This window comes from Macaca nemestrina, chromosome 20 (assembly GCF_043159975.1).
Source record: "Macaca nemestrina isolate mMacNem1 chromosome 20, mMacNem.hap1, whole genome shotgun sequence".
Classification (NCBI taxonomy): domain Eukaryota; kingdom Metazoa; phylum Chordata; class Mammalia; order Primates; family Cercopithecidae; genus Macaca; species Macaca nemestrina.
The window spans coordinates 14,514,122-14,531,220 of NC_092144.1; the positions used below are offsets into that span (position 1 = coordinate 14,514,122).

Genomic DNA, 17,099 nt, shown 5'->3' on the forward strand with positions numbered 1-17,099 from the left:
CAGACTCTTCCCCTCTCACCTCGGAAGCCACGGGGGCACCGGCATGAGAATCGGGCGGTGCCAGCCACCACAGAACTCTGGCAAACACCACGGCCAGCACAGGGGCCTGAGTGACAGGGGTCCTCCAGCTGACACCGCTCACCCACCCAGCCAGGCGGGCACCTGTGGGCAGAGGTGGCTTGGTCGGGCAGCACAGGGCAGGATGGCCCCAGACACAAAGATACACACCAGACAGGCAAGAAACACACAGGGAAACAGTGCAGCAAACACACATTTGCTGGGCGCGGTGGCTCACGCCTGTAATCCCAAAACTTTGGGAGGCTGCGGCGGGCAGATCACTTGGAGTCAGAGTTCAAGACCAGCCTGGCCAACATGGTGTAACCCCGTCTCCACTAAAAGTACAAAAATTTGCTGGGCATAGTGGTGTGTGCCTGTAGTTCCAGCTACTCAAGAGGCTAAGGCAGGAGAATCACTTGAACTCCAGAGGTGGAGGTTGCAGTGAGCCAAGATCGTGCCACTGCTCTCCAGCCTGGGTGACAGAGTAAGACTCCGTCCCAAAAAAACAAAACAAAACAAAACACACATTCATTCATGCAGTGAAGATTTACTAAGTACCTACTATGTCCTGAGCAATACAAATACAGCAACAAACACAATGAAAGTGGTCCCTACCCCTCTGGATCCTTGCAGCAAGGTCCAGGCAAGGAGAACATATAGAAATAACTAATTAATATACAACATGCTGGCAGGGGGTGGTGAAAGCCATCAGAACCATGAAGGATGTAGTCAGTTGGGTGGCAGCCCCTGAAAAGATGATGTCCATGTCCCAGAACCTGTGACTAGGACCTTATTTTTTTTTTTAAATGACTCTTTGCAGATGTAATTTTTTTCTTTTCTTTTCTTTTTTTTTTTTTTAAGAGACGGAGTCTTGCTCTGTCACCCAGGCTAGAGTGCAGTGGCACGATCTTGGCTCACTGCAACCTCCATCTCCCGGGGTTCAAGCAATTCTTCTGTCTCAGCCTCCTGAGTAGCTGGGACTACAGGCACACGACACCACACCTGGCTATGTAGATGTAATTAAATGAGAGATGTCAAGATGAGATTATTCTGAAGTATTCACCTGGGCCCTAAATTCAGTAACAAGTGTTCATACAAGCGAAAGGCTCACGACTAATCCCAACACTTTGGGAGGTCAAGACAGGACAATCACTTCAAGACAGAAGTTCGAGAACAGCCTGAGCAACACAGGGAGACCTTTTTTCCATAAAAAAAAAAAAAAATACCTGGCGTGGTGGCAGGAGCCTGTAATCCCAGCTACTCAGGAGGCTGAGACAGGAGAATCGCTTGAACCCGGGAGGCGGAGGTTGCAGTGAGCCGAAATTGCACAACTGCACTCCGGCCTGGGTGACAAAGGGAGACTCCATCTCAAAAAAAAAAAAAAAAAAAAAAAAAGGCTGGGTGCAGTGGCTCACACCTGTAATCCCAGCACTTTGGGAAGCTGAGGCGGGCAGATCACAAGGTCAGGAGTTCAAGACCAGCCTGGCCAATATGGTGAAACCTCATCGCTACTAAAAATACAAAAATTAGCTGGGTGTGGTGGTGCACACATGTAGTCCGCGCTACTCAGGAGGCTGAGACAGAAGAAGCGCTTGAACCTGGGAGGCAGAGGTTGCAGTAAGCCAAAATCATGCCACTGCACCCCAGCCTGGGTGACAGAGAGAGACTCCATTTAAAAAATAAAAATAGGCCGGGCGCGGTGGCTCAAGCCTGTAATCCCAGCACTTTGGGAGGCCGAGACGGGTGGATCACGAGGTCAGGAGATCGAGACCATCCTGGATAACACGGTGAAACCCCGTCTCTACTAAGAAATACAAAAAACTAGCCGGGCGAGGTGGCGGGCGCCTGTAGTCCCAGCTACTCGGGAGGCTGAGGCCGGAGAATGGCGTGAACCCGGGAGGCGGAGCTTGCAGTGAGCTGAGATCCGGCCACTGCACTCCAGCCTGGGCTACAGAGCGAGACTCCGTCTCAAAAAAAAAATAAATAAATAAAAATAAAAATAAAAAATCAGCTGGCCGTGGTGGCTCACACTTGTAGTCCCAGCTTCTTGGGAGGCTGAGGTGGGAGGATCGCTTCAGCCTGGGAGTTGAAGGCTGCAGTGAACTGAGATTGCGCCACTGCACTCCAGCCTGGGTGACAGAGCAAGATTCTGTCTCAAAAAAATGAGACAGGCAGCCAAAAGGAGATTTGGGTGGGAGAAAGAAGAGAAGGAGACTGAGACAGGGACTGGAGTGAGACAGCCACAAGCTGAGAAACGTCTGGAGCCACCGGAAGCTGCAAGAGTCAGTTCTCCCCTGGGTCCCCATGGAGAGGCTCAGCCCTGCCGAAACCTTGATTTCAGACTTTCAACCTCCAAACTTCATGGCAATGAATTACTATTGTTCGAGCTACCCAGTTTGTGGTAATTTGTTAGAGCAGCAGTAGGAAGCTAAACCACAGGGCTAAGGGATAGAATGATGGGGTTGAGGAGGTAGAATTCTGTTTTCACAGACATTTGAAGGTAAGGAGGGGGCCATGGGGATTTATGGGAAACAGCATTCCAGGCAGAGGGAACAGCAAATCAAAAGTCTCAGACCCTTGTCCAGGCCCAGTGGCTCACGCCTGTAATCCCAGCACTTTGGGAGACAGAGGCAGGTGGATCACCTGAGGTCGGGAGTTTGAGACCAGCCTGACCAACACGAAGAAACCCCGTCTCTACTAAAAACACAAAAAATTAGCTGGGTGTGGTGGCGCATGCCTGTAATCCTAGCTACTCGGGAGGCTGAGGCAGGAAAATCGCTTGAACCCAGGAGGTAGAGGTTGCAGTGAGTGGAGATAGAGCCACCGCACTCCAGCCTGGGCAACAAGAGCAAAACTCAATCTAAAGAAAGGAAGAGAGAGAGAGAGAGAGAGAGAGAGAGGAAGGGAGGAAGGAAGGAAGGAAGGAAGGAAGGAAGGAAGGAAGGAAGGAAGGAAGGAAGGAAGGAAGGAAGGAGAGAAAGAAGGAAGGAAGGAGAGAAAGAAGGAAAGAAAGAAAGGAAAGAAAAAGAAAGAAAGAAAGAAAGAAAGAAAGAAAGAAAGAAAGAAAGAAAGAAAGAAAGAAAGAAAGAAAGAAAGAAAGGAAGGAAGGAAGGAAGGAAGGAAAGAAGGAAGGCAGGAGAGAGAGAGGGAGGGAAGGAAGGGGAAAGAGAAAGAGAGAAAAGAAAGAAAGAAGAAAGAAGAAAGAAAGAGAAAGGAAGAGAAATGAAGGAAGGAAGAGAGAAAAGAAAGAAAGAAAGAAAGGAAAGAAAGAAAGAAAGAAAAGAAAAGAAAAGAAAGAAAGGAGAAAAGTTTCAGACCCCAGGATACAACCACCCAAGCACACATAGGCCCAGAAACCACAGCTACACACATAGAGGGACACACCAATTGGACCCCATGGCCTGGCCAACACTCAAGATACCAACCCACAGCATCTGAGGCGGAAATGAGCAACTCTCACTCACAGGGACAGACAGCAGGGCTCCCACAAACCCTCAAGTCCCTTCCCTGGGACTTATATAGCCTCCTATGAAGGGATGGGAAGGTGGAGGGTTGGGGAACTGACACTACTCTCGGTACCTTCATCTTTGTGGGGGTGGTCCTTCAACCTGCACCCCCCTCCCCAAGCCCACCAAGGAGTGTGAGAAATTGGAACTGGGAGGGGTTGGTCTTAAGACTGGAAATCTCCAAGGGGCTCTAGCGGGGTCAGAGGGAGGGGCTTGGAGAAGCCAGAGAGTCCTAGCTCCGCCCCCCAACGCTGCCAACCCTCACCCCCCTCTACCTCCCCCGTCCCTGGCGCGGTTGTCCTCCCTCCGGCTTGTCCCAGACGCCTGCGACTGAGCTCAACAAGCGGCTGACTCAGTCAGCGTCACCCGCAAGATCCCCCCCACCCCGGCCCCCAGCGAAACAGGTCGGGGCACGGCCGAGCAAGCAGAGGTGCGGGTGGCGTTGGGAGGGGAGGGCACAGCTCCCGCCCCCTCCTCCAAGGCCCGCAGGGCGACCACTGCGGCCGCGACCGCGCGTCGGGAGGGGGCGCGCTGAGCTGTGCGCCGAGGATAGCCGGTCCCACCGCCAGGCAGGGCGCGACCCGCGCGGGCCCCCTCCCGACGCCCCGGGCGGGTTCCCACGCTCTGAGTCCCGCGCCCCCGCCGACCGGTCGGGCCGGTTCCAGCCCCAGCCCGCGCCCCGCCCCACGGTCTAAGCTTTGGGGGAGACGGAGTGGGGAGCGCAGACCTGGTCGGGGGCGGGGGGGGCACAGCGGGTGAGGCGAGGACTAGGAGATGGGGACGAGGTCTATGGAAACTTCTGCGGTCGGAGGGGGGGAGTCTTGGGGGATCCATGGGTGGGGTGACAGCTTGGGGCATCCTTGAAAGGACTTGAGTATTTGAGACCATGAAAGAGACTCGTGGGGGTTGGGGGGCGTGTAGGCAGTGGTTCCCACAGCCCCGCTCGGAGGATTGAGCCCGCTCCACTCCGGGCGATCCGGGCTCCGGGCGCCGCGCACGCCGGTGATTCACCTGTCGAAGGGCGGGGCAGCCGCGGGCGCATTCACCTGTCGGCAGTATTCCAGGCGCGGAGCTCCACTGCGCAGGCGCCCGGCCCCACCGCTCGCCCTCCCAGGTGTGTGGCTCCAGGTAAGGTCACACTTTTCCCCATCCAGCCCCACCATCGCAGACCCTCCAGCCCCACCCAGGAAACCCCCTCAGTCAGGCTCAGCCCTCCACAAAGGTGAGCCTGAGTGGGAGATCCAGCCAAAATAAACGTAGGTGTAACTTCAAAGCAGCTCCTCTGGGTCTAAACTCACCCTAGACCCACCCAGCTTGGGATTGACCCAGTACTTGGCACACATGATGCTGAATAAATGAATACATTAATGAGTCAATTAATGGCTACTGCGTGAACTGCTGTTATTAATGATAGCATGAAAGGAGCCAAGCATTTCCTCATAACCTTGAGAGACTTCTCCTTAGAGCACCTGTTTCCTGCCTCCCTACCATTATTATTTATAATAATGCCTATGTGTTGAGCACATACTGTATTCTGAGCAGTTAATGTATGCTGAGTGCATACAGGAGTTATTATTGCCCCATTTTCCAGATGCAAAAACTGAGGCTCAAAAAGCTTGAATGCTCAAGGTGTCCCAGACCCCAGAATTCAAACTGAGCTCTTTCTGTCTCTCCTCAGCTTTTTCCCAGCCTCTGCTCTGCTCCCTGCAACCCCCTGCCTTTCCTTGCGATATCTAACAAATTGTTAGAGCCTTCTTAAATTGTTAAGCCCCTTCACAGTCGCCAGGGTGAAGCATACCCTATTTCACAGGTGCAAGTAAGTGACAGTGTGGGACTGTATTATAGGCCTCCTATGTCCCCCACCACTAAATGTTGAGAGACGGGAGGGGCGTGGAGGGTGTGAGCCACTGCCATTGGTCCCTGAGAGTTTGTTGACTGAATAATACCTGCCTCATGGGGGGCTTTACATGTGACCTCAGGTGGCCAAGAACTGTGAAGCTGGGATTACCAGGTCCATTTTGCAGACCATGACACTGAGACATAAAGAGTTTAATTCCTAGCCGGTCAGCAACATGATGTGGGACTTGAACCCAGGCCAAGAAGACTGCAGAGCCCCTGGTCAGTTTCCAATGGGGAAACGCGAGAGGTTGCCCAAGCCACATACATGTAGGAAGTGGTAGAGACATCCACGGTGAACACAGAGGCAGAAGAAGAAGACAAATCACACCCCCCACACAGGGCCCACTGGTGGCTCTGAGCCAGGCACTCACAGGCAGGCAGCCTCCCGGGAGGGCAGCTGGGTGCAACGACCTCCATTTGCACACGGGCTTCCGTCCAGGCAAGGGGGGACTGTGTGGGGGCGAAGGAAGGTGGAGGATCAGCCAGGTGCCCAGGAACCCCAGGCCCAAGTGACAAAACCCCTCCCTCCCTCCACCAGGCAACAGCTGCATGGGGCTGGGGGCGTCTCTGCGGATGCAGGGAGTCCCCCCATCCACAGTTCCCACGGCCCCCCCCCGCCCCAGCCCCAGCTGTTGAGACTGCAGCTGTCCCTGCCAGCTCGAGCCCTGGGAACCACAAAGCAGGGGCGGGCAGGAGGAGGGGCTGTCTTGTGCCAGATGTGGGGGCTCGGGAAGCTGCCAGAGCCAAGATGTGCAGAATGGGGTGTGCCGAGACAGGAAGTAAGGGTGCTGAGTGTTACAGGGAAGTCTGGGGCTTCAAGTCCAGGTTCAGGGGTAACAGAAGGGGAAGGGGCAGGGGGTCCTAGGGCCACAGGCCTTCCTTTCCCTGATGGGCATCTACTCCAGCCAGGCAGGCCTGCGTTGTGCTCTTGGGAGAGGGACCAAGGCATGTACCCACGAGTGAGCACAGCATCTCCAGGAGCAGCCAGCGCTGGGCGTTGCTGGAATAGGGTGTGTGTTGAAGGGAGGAGCAACTGGCACAAAGCATGTGCTGCCCTGTCCAACATCGCCATCCCTAAGGCTGTGGCCCTCTAGGGTGTGGCATAGTCTAACTGTCCTGCCAGACAGGTCCAAGGTGTGGCTGGGTCTGAGCTAGTGGAGAACTGTGTGCATTGGATCAGGTGTGGGGACACAGTGTGTACATCCATGCGTGCTGGTGTCAGAGAGAGGGTGATCGAATGAAAGGAAGATCGATAAAAACAGACGGACACAAAAGAATGAACTAGAAGCAGATAGACCAGGAGAAGACAGAGAAGGACAGAAAGAAACGGGCCGCGCGCAGTGGCTCACGCCTGTAATCCCAGCACTTTGGGAGGCCGAGGTGGGCAGATCAGAGGTCAGGAGATCGAGGCCGTCCTGGCTAACAAGGTGAAACCCCGTCTCTACTAAAAACACAAAAAATAGCTGGGCGTGGTGGTGGGTGCCTGTAGTCCCAGCAACTCAGGAGGCTGAGGCAGGAGAATGGCATGAACCCAGGAGGTGGAGCTTGCAGTAAGCCAAGATCCCGCCACTGCACTCCAGCTTGGGCGACAGAGTGAGACTCCCTCTCAAAAAAAAAAAAAAAAGAAAGAAAGAAAAATAGAAAGCGGCCAGGCGTGGTGGCTCACGCCTGTAATCCCAGCACTTTGGGAGGCCAAGGTGGATGGATCACCTGAGGACAGGACGAGTTTGAGACCAGCCTGGCCAACATGGTGAAACCCAGTCTCTACTAAAAATACAAAAGTTAGCTGGGCGTGGTGGCGGGCGCCTGTAATCCTAGCTACTCAGGAGGCTGAGGAAGGAGAATCTCTTGAACTCGGGAGGCGGAGGTTGCAGTGAGCCGAGATCGTACCACTGCACTCCAGCCTGGGAACACAGTGAGATTCTGCCTCAAAAAAAAAAAAAAGAAAAGAAAACAAGAGGGTGAGTGACAGAATGAGTTGAACTGATCCTGAGCATGGGCGTACATGATATATGTCGCCTTCCCCACAGAACAAGCCGACTGGACACTACCACCCACACCAGGACCTGTGGGTGTTCGTGAACTCACGCTGTGGGTCTCATAACATGGGCTATGGGTCACGCTGAGCTGTAGGTAATGTGAGCCACATGTGTGTGCGTGCACGGGCTTCTGTGTCAGTCTGTATGTGGATTTGGGCATGCATCTATTGTGTCCCTGTGCAGCTACATGTGAGTCTATCTGTACATTCATGTCAGCGTGGGTGTGCCCATGTGTGTATGAGCTGCACACCCATACAGGAGTGCACAGATGTGTGTGCTGTCTGTGTGCAGGCTGTGTCTGTTGTGCGTCTATGTGAACCGTGTATCTGGGTGTACAGCTGTGTGTTGGTGTGACCTGTGTGTGCACCAGTGTGTCTGTGTATGGGTTGGCTGTGTCTGTCCATCTGCATGTGTGAGCTGGGTGTAAGCATGTCCTTGAGTCTTCATCTGTGTGCTGAGTGTGTGCAGGCAGCGTGTGTACCACACCTTGCACTAGCGATGCACAGTATGTGTGATCATATTTGTGTGTGCATGTATGTCAATGTGTGAGCTGTGTGCGTGAAGCCGGGTGTGTCTTTCCTGGGCCAGGTGTGCATGTCTGCGAGTGTGCTGTGTGTGTGCTGGTTTGCATCTCTGTTACGTGACCTAGAACTGTGTGTGCCAACGAGTGTGTCACAGGCCATGTGTGTGCGCCGCTGGTCCGGCGGAGGCGGCTGCTCCTGCCCGGTCCTGTCCCGTCCGGGCCCCGGGGCTGGGCTGGGGAGGCCGTTCACTCCCGAAACCCCCATTCCACCCAGCGCCAAGCCGCACAGTGGCGTCTGGGACCCCTGGCCAGGGGCCTTGGCCGGCGCCCCTCCCCCGCCCACCAGGCCTCCCGTAGCGGTGAGGGGGGTGCCCCCGCAGCCCCCTCCCCGGCCCTGCCGCGGGTCCCGCTTTGTCTGGCAAAGAAAGCGCGAGGCCGGCCGGGGGGAGGGGGTGTCTAGACGGCGCGGCCATTGTCCCGAGCGGGGGAGGGGAGGGAGGAGAAGAGGAGGGGCGGGGGGCCCCTGGCCGGCTGGGGAGGGGCTCCGGCCGTGGGGAGGGGGCGCTGGAGCCGAAGGGGAGCACGTGAGTCCTCGCCCCTTCCCCTCCCCGTGCAGGGGCGGGGTCCCAGGGCCTCCGGGTCCCCGCGGCCAGAGGAGGGAGCGGGGCTGCGGGCGGGGGAGGGGGCGCGCGAGCCGCCGAGGCTCCGGCTCCGAATCCGGCTCCGGGTCTTGCTGCGCGCCGGTCTGGGAAGTTTTCTCCGAGTTCAGAGCTCCCAGAACTTCGCGCCCCCTCCCCACCCCCCGCCTGGCCCGGCCCGCCCCGGGTGTCGGGGGCGGGGTGGGGGGGCTTTTGTGCGAGAGGTCCCCGGCCTAGGAGTACCTGGGCCTCCAACCATAACCTATCCAGGACTCCAGGCGTGAGTTGGATGGGGACGAGTCCCGGACTCTGTACACCCTCCCCACCTCGAGTCCCTGATCCCCGCACCTCGACCTCCCAGTCTCGGACTCCTGGGTCCCTTCATCTTCTGCTCTGATCGCTCAAGGGTCCCCGTTCCTTGGGCCTCTGGGGTCCTCCTCATTCTGAACCTCTGGGACCTCCAGGACTGGCATGCAGCCCCGGGCTCCTGCGCCCCTTCCCCGACCCTGGTTCCTGCCTCCCATGAACCCCCCCAGCCCCGGCCTTGGGGGTTCTTGCACTCCCCCTCTGCCGCCCTCGTCCCATCCGCCAGGTCCCGGCCCCTCACCTGCAGCCCCAGGCCCCGCTAGCAGCAGCAGCAGGGGCAGCGCCCGCACGGGTGGCGGTGGCTGTGGCGGCGACATCGGGCGACGGCGGCGGCGACGGCCCCGGGCCCCTGGCCCCATGGCGGCCGGCCGCGACCCTCCCCTCCTCCCTCCTTCCCTGGGCTCCGGGCGCGTCCCGGGCCAGCCTCCGCGCCGCCAACTTCGCCGAAGTGAGGCGGCCGGGCCGCCCCGCCCCCAGCCCTCGAAGGCTCGCCCCGCCCCGGGGCCGGCCCAGCGCGCCCCCGCCCCCCGCCCGGCCTCCCGGGGTCCCTGCCCACCCTCCACCCGCACGGCCTGGGACGCGCGGACCCTCGGAAACCCAGGCCGAGCATGCAGTGAGACGCGGGCCGAACCCAGAGTGGCAGGCACACCCAACCTCGTGAACGCCCACGCACCCCATCCCCATCCCCCAATACACACCCAGAGCGGGACACCTCTGGAGCTGGGACAAAAACACAGCCTCCCAGAAACCCTGGAAACTGAGACCAGTCACGTCCTGAGAGGCTCATGGACCCACAGCCACCGACGCACAAATGCAAGCCCATGCACCAAGATTCCCCAAGACTCACTGATCTAAAACACTCACAAACCTAAAAGTCGACCGGGCGCGGTGGCTCACGCCTGTAATCCCAGCACTTTGAGAGGCAGAGGCGGATGGATCACTTGAGATCAGGAGTTCGAGACCAGCCTGGCCAACATGGTGAAACCCCGACTCTACTGAAAATACAAAAATGAGCTGAGCATGGTGGTGCAGGCCTGTAGTCCCAGCTATTGGAGAGCCTGAGGCAGGAAAATCGCTTCAACCCAGGAGGCTGAGGTTGCAGTTAGCCGAAATCGTGCCACTGCAGTCCAGCCTGGGCAACAGAGCAAGATCCTGTCTCAAACAAAACAAACAAACAAAAAAACCGCTAAAACCCACTCAACCAGGCCAGGAGCCTAGGAGTACATTTGCAGCCTCAGACCTCAGACACACATTAGGAGTCACATGCATGCGTGTGTGCTCACACATGCACACACACACACCCTTCTTACTCTCAGCCCTCCCAGAAAGCAACCCACTTCCTCCTCACTACCCTCTGTGACTCTCAAAGCGTCTCCCGAGCCCCCTAGTCCCACCCCCATACGCCACACATCTTTGGTCCTCAGCCCATCTGGCTCAATTTGATCAATTGTCTTTTCTTGATTTTTTTTTTTTTTTTTGAGACGGAGTCTCGCTCTGTTGCCCAGGCTGGAGTGCAGTGGCTGGATCTCGGCTCACTGCAAGCTCTGCCTCCCGGGTTTACGCCATTCTCCTGCCTCAGCCTCCCGAGTAGCTGGGACTACAGGCGCCCGCCACCTCACCCGGCTAGTTTTTTGTATTTTTTAGTAGAGACGGGGTTTCACTGGGTTAGCCAGGATGGTCTCGATCTGCTGACCTCGTGATCCGCCCGTCTCGGCCTCCCAAAGTGCTGGGATTACAGGCTTGAGCCACCGCGCCCGGCTTTTTTTTTTTTTTTTTTTTGAGACAGGGTCTCGCTGTGTCACCCAGGCTGGAGTGCGGTGGCCCTATATTGGCCCACTGCAACCTCCATCTCCCGGGTTCAAGCGAGTCTCCTGCCTCAGCCCCCATCCCCCCCCAACCTGCCAGGTAGCTGGGATTAGAGGTGTGTGCCACCACACCTGGCTAATTTTTTCTTTTTCTTTTTTTTGAGACGGAGTCTCGCTCTGTTGCCCAGGCTGGAGTGCAGTGGTGCGATCTCAGCTCACTGCAAGCTCCGCCTCCTGGATTCACGCCATTCTCCTGCCTCAGCCTCCTGAGTAGCTGGGACTACAGGTGTCTGCCACCACGCCCGGCTATATTTTTTTGTATTTTTAGTAGAGACTGGGTTTCGCCATGTTAGCCAGAATGGTCTCGATCTCCTGACCTTGTAATCCGCCCGCCTCAGCTTCCCAAAGTGCTGGGATTACAGGCGTTAGCCACCGCCCCCAGCTTCTATTTTTTTTGGCAGAGACTGGGTTTTGCCATGTTGGCCAGGCTGGTCTCGAACTCCTGACTTCAAGTGATCCGCCCACCTTGGCCTTCTAAAGTGCTGGGATTACAGGCATGAACCACCACGCCCAGCCTTGATCAATTGCCTTTTCCCAAATCAGTCATGCTGCACAGCCTTCCTGCAGCTCCCTCTGTTCCGTAGAAAGAATGGGGACGCTGAGAGGCCTGGAGCCCAGCCCTGAAGGAACTTCCAGTCTGGGGAAGAAAAAGCTAGACGCACACACACGCAATGTGGTGGGCTCAGGGCTGGGCCAGAGAAAGGCATGGAATCTGGGAAGGGCCTGGGGTACACAGGTGATGGGTGAGGACTTTGCCTGGGAGGGTTATTTATTTGTTCTTTCATGTATTCAACAAGTATGGCTACGGCTCCAGCCCTATGTCACACTCTGTTCTATGGACAGGGGTGCACTCTGGAGGGCGTCCAAGAGGACATCCAGTGGGGTTTGGCCCTGAAAGGTGAGCTGGAGGGAAGACATCCCAGCAGAGGGACTGGCCCATGCCAAGAGGAAGGGGCAGAGTTGGAAGGGAAATTGTGCAGGCCAGAGGTTAAGAAAAGAAAGGAGCCATGCTTACTCCTTGGTATCTGGCTTGGTGGTGAGGATCCTGGACGAAGGAATGGGTTGGGAGGAGGCGAGGTGCTGGGTTTGAGGGGATCACCTACAAGGCAGGTAAGGCTGAGCATGGGAGAACCATTCTGGTTAGAGATAGTTACATGGGTATCCCAGAAATCTTCAGACAATTGTTTTTTTTTTGAGACAAATCTCCCGCTGTCACCCAGACTGGAGTGCAGTGGCACGCGATCTCCGCTCACTGCAACCTCTGCCTCCAGGGTTCAATTGATTCTCCTGCCTCAGCCTCCCAAGTAGCTGGGATTACAGGCACACACCACAACACCTGGCTTATTTTGCATTTGTAGTACAGACAGAATTTCACCATGTTGGCCAGGCTAGTCTCAAACTCCTGAACTCAGGTGATCTATCCTTCTCTGCCTCCCAAAGTGCTGGGATTATGGGATTACAGGCATGAGCCACCGTGCCCGCCATTTTTTTTTTTTTTTTTTTTTTTTTGAGACGGAGTTTCACTCTTGTTGCCCATGCTGGTGTGCAATGGCACAATCTCTGTTCACCACAACCTCCGCCTCCTGGGTTCAAGAGATTCTTCTGCCTAAGCCTCCCGAGTAGCTGGGATTACAGGCATGTGCCACCATGCCCAGGTAATTTTGTATTTTTCGCAGAGACAGGTTTCTCCATGTTGGTCAGGCTGGTCTCGAACTCCCGACCTCAGGGGATCTGCCCGCCTCAGCCTCCCAAAGTGCTGGGATTACAGGCATGAGCCACCACGCCCGGACTTTTTTTTCAAGACCGAGTTTCGCTCTGTGGCCCGGTCTGGAGTGTAGTGGCGCCATCGACTCACTACAACCTCCATTCCTGGGTTCAAGCAATTCTCCTGCCTCAGTCCCCTCCCCCCAGTAGGTGGAACTACAGGCCCACACCCCCATGTCCAGCTAATTTTTGTGTTTTTGGTAGAGACAGGGTTTCACCATGTTGGTCAGGCTGGTCTCGAACTCCTGACCTCAAGTGATCTACCGACCTCGGCCTCCCAAAGTGCTGGAATTACAGGCATGAGCCACCACGCCTGACCAAAATTCTTTAACTTTTTATTTGAAAATAATTAAAAACACACAAAGTTGCATGCCAGGGATGGTGGCTCACGTCTGTAATCCCAGCACTTTGGGAAGCTGAGGCAGGAGGATCGTTTGAGACCAGGAGTTCAAAATCAGTCTGGGCAACATAGCAAGACCTCCATCTCTACAAAAAATTAAAAGAAAATTAAGAGGGTGTAGTGGTGAGCGCCTGTAGTCCCAGCTACTTGGGAGGCTGAAGTGGGAGGATCACTTGAGTCTGGATGTCACTGCACTTCAGCCTGGGCAGCAGAGCAAGACCCCACTTCAAAACAAAAACAAAAACAACTGAGAGTTACAGAATAGCATGAACAACTTGTATAAGCCCTTTGTCCAGATTCACCAACCACCCACATTTTGCCACATTTGCCATATATATGTACATAAATGTTATACGCATATGTATATATGCATTTTTTGACTAAATGATTTGAGAGCAAGTTGTAGACAGGATGTTCCTTTGCCTTCAGATACTTTGCTGTGTGTTTCCTAAGAACAGGGACATCCTCTTATATAAACATACTACAGTTTTTGCCCCAGTCGGTATTCAAATTTTGCTAGTTGCCCAAATAATAGGCTTTATTGGGCCAGGTACAGTGGCTCACATGTGTAATCCCAACACTTTGAGAGGCCAAGGAAGGAGGATTGGTTGAGGCCAATAGTTCAAGACTAGCCTGGGCAATATAGTAAGACCCCTGACTCTACAAAACTAGAAAAAATTAGCAGCATATGGTGGTGCATACCTGTAGTCCCAGCTACCCGGGAGGCTGAGGTGAGAGAGTTGCTTGAGCCCAGGAGGTCGAGGCTGCCATGAGCTGTGATCATGCTACTCCATTCCAGTCTGAATAACAGAGCAAGACCCTGTAGGGAAAAAAAAAAAAAAAAACAACAGTGGCCGGGTGTGGTGGCTCACACCTGTAATTCCGGCACTTTGGGAGGCTGAGGCTGGCGGATCACCTGAGGTCAGGAGTTCAAGACCAGCCTGGCCAACATGGTGAAACCCCGTCTCTACTAAAAATACAAAAAGTAGCTGGGCATGGTGGCGGGTGCCTGTAATCCCAGCTACTCGGGAGGCTGAGGCACGAGAATAGCTTGAACCGAGGAGGCAGAGGTTGCAGTGAGCTGTGATCGCGACACTGCACTCCAGACCGGGTGAAAGAGCAAGATTCAGTCTCAAAAAAAAAAAAAAAAGAAAAAAGAAAAAGAAAAGAAAAAAAATTGAATCTTTTATTGCAATGTTTCTTTGCTGGCCCAGGATCTAATGCTGCATCATGAGTTGCATCTAATCCTTTTGTTTGGAGGCAGAGTCTCGCTCTGTCGCCCTGGCTGAAGTGCAGTGGCATGATCTTGGCTCACTGTAACCTCCGCCTCCCAAGTTCAACAGATTTTCCTGCCTCAGCCTCCCAAGTAGCTAGCCACCACACCCGGCTAATTCTAATCCTTATATCTCTTGATTTCTTTTAATCTGAATCGGTTCCTCAGCCTTTCTTTGTCTTTCATGACATTGACATTTTTGGAGAGCTGAGGTCAGTTGTGCAGAATGGCCAGCAGCCAGCTGGCCTGCCATTTCCTTGTGACCAGGTTCAGGCTGTGCATCTTCGGCAGAAACCACAGAAGCAATGCTGCCCGGTGCATCATATCAGAAGGTTCCTGACGTCAGTTCCCAGCATTGGCGATGTTCAGCTGTCATCACCAGGGCAAAGTTGGTCAAGTTTTCTTGCTATAAGAGTACATTTTCCTCCCTTTCCATCCTCCCCATTTGTAAGGGGGATGAAAGTTGAATGACTGACCAGGGACTAGCATCACAGAACAGTTATCCTGTAAGGAGATACACTGAGACCATGTGAATATCCTAGTACCCATTAAGCTTTCCCCCATGGATTTTAGCATCTTTTGATTATTTCTCCGGATCATTTTTTTACTTTTTTTTTTTTTTTGAGAGAGTGTCTTGCTCTGTTTCCCAGGCGGGGTTCCAGTGGCACAATCATAGCTCACTGCAGCCTCGAACTCCTGGGCCCAAGTGGCCTCCCGAGTAGCTGAAACTACAAACACACCCCACAACTCCTGGGCCTTCTCTGATGCTTTTTGTTTTAATTGAGGTAAAATTCACATAGCATAAAATTAAACATTGACCATTTAAAGTATGTTCATACTGTGTGACCATCACCTCTAGTTACAGATCATTTCCATCCCTGCAAACAGAAACCTCCCCATTCTCCCTCCTCCAGGCCTTTGAACCCACTAATCCACTTTCTGTCTCTATGAATTTATCCATTCTGGGCATTTCATATCAATGGAATCATACACTATGTGGCCTTTTGTGTCTGGCTTCTGTCACTCAACATCATGTTTTTGGGGTTCTTCTGTGTCGTAGCATGGATCCAAGCTTCCTTCCTTTTAATTTTATTATTTATTATTATTATTATTATTATTAATTTTGAGACAGGGTCTCACTCTGTTGCGCCCAGGCTGGAGTGCAGTGGCATGATCTCGGGCTGACTGCAACCACCGCCTCCCAGGTTCAAGCAATTCTCCTGCCTCAGCCTCCTCAGTAGCTGTGACTACAGGTACCTGCCATGACACCCAGCTAATTTTTGTATTTTTAATAGTTAATAATTCTAGTTATTTTGTAAAAATACAAACATCTTGTAATTTTAATAGAGCCTCACCATGTTGGCCAGGCTGGTGGCCTCCCAAAGTGCTAGGATTATAGGCATGAGCCACTGTGCCCAGCCTTCCTTCCTTTTTATGGCTAAGTAATATTTCATTGAATGGCTATACCACACAATACTTACCCAGTCGTCCATTGATACTTAGGATGGATTTTTTTTTTTTTTTTTTTTTTTGAGATGGAACCTCGCTCTGTCACCCAGGGAGTGGAGTGGTTTCAGCTCACTGCAACCTCCGCCTCCTGGATTCAAGCAATTCTCTGCCTCAGCTCTCAAGTAGCTGGGATTACAGGCGCTCACCACTATGCCTGGCTAATTTTTGTATTTTTAGTAGAAACGAGGGTTTCACCATCTTGGCCAGGCTGGTCTCGAACTCCTGACCCTGTGATCCACCCGTCTCGTCCTCCCAAAATGCTGGGATTACAGGCATGAACCACCGTGCCCGGTTGGATGGATTTTTCTTTTTTAGACGGACTTTCACTCTGCCACCTAAGCCAGAGTGCAGTGGCGCAATCTCAGCTCACTGCAACCTCTGCCTCCCGGGTTCAAGAGATCATCCTGCCTTAGCCTCCTGACTAGCTGGGGCTACAGGCGCGCACCACCATGCCCAGATAACTTTTTGTATTTTTAGTAGGGACAGGATTTCACCATACTGGCCAAGCTGGTCTCAAACTCCTGACCTTGTGATCCGTCTGCCTCGGCCTCACAAAGTGCTGGTTTACAGGCGTAAGCCACCACGCCCGGCCAGACGGATGATTTTTAAAGGCTGAAAGAGGAGGCAAAGGAGACAGAGAAGGCTTGTCAAAGAGAGGAGACAGCCGGGCACAGTGGCTCACACCCATAATCACACTTTAGGAGGCAGACATGGGAGGATTGCTTGAGCTCAGGAGTTTCAGATAAGCCTGAGCAACATAGTGAAATCTCATCTCTATAAAAAATTTTAAAATTGCTGGGTGTGGTGGCTCACCCATGTAATCCCACCATTTGAGAGGCCGAGGCAGGAGGATCACAAGGTCAGGAGATTGAGACCATCCTGACTAACACAGTGAAACCTTGTCCCTACTAAAAATACAAAAAATTAGTCAGGCATGGTGGCACGTGCCTGTAGTCCCAGTTACTCAGAGGCTGAGGCAGGAGAATCGCTTGAACCTGGGAGGCGGAGGTTGCAGTGAGCTGAGATTGTACCACTGCACTCCAGCCTGGGCAACAGAGTGAGACTCTGTCTCAAAAAAAAAAAAAAAAAAAAGAGGCTGAGGTGGAAGGATTGCTTGAGCCCAGGAGTTCCAGGCTGCAGTGAGCTATGATCACACCACTGCACTCCAACCTGGGTGACAGAGCTGTCTCATAAAGAGAGAGTGAGAGAGAGTGCTAAGGATAAAAGCTGAGCTTGGGCACAGTGGCTCACGCCTGTAAT

The 17,099-nt window shown here is 53.9% G+C and overlaps 1 protein-coding gene across 1 annotated transcript in view; it reads right to left on the reverse strand.

Moving 5' to 3' along the window:
* Positions 1–9,477, reverse strand: part of LOC105495784 (notch receptor 3) — a 42,150-nt gene extending 32,673 nt beyond the window's left edge. The window contains exons 1-3 of the mRNA XM_011765589.3: positions 9,270–9,477; positions 5,834–5,912; positions 20–162 (exon numbers count right to left, since the gene is read on the reverse strand). Of these exons, the coding sequence (XP_011763891.3) occupies positions 20–162; positions 5,834–5,912; positions 9,270–9,387 (340 nt within the window). The 5' untranslated portion in view covers positions 9,388–9,477. The remainder of the gene's footprint in view (positions 1–19; positions 163–5,833; positions 5,913–9,269) is intronic.
* Positions 9,478–17,099: the final 7,622 nt, after the last annotated feature.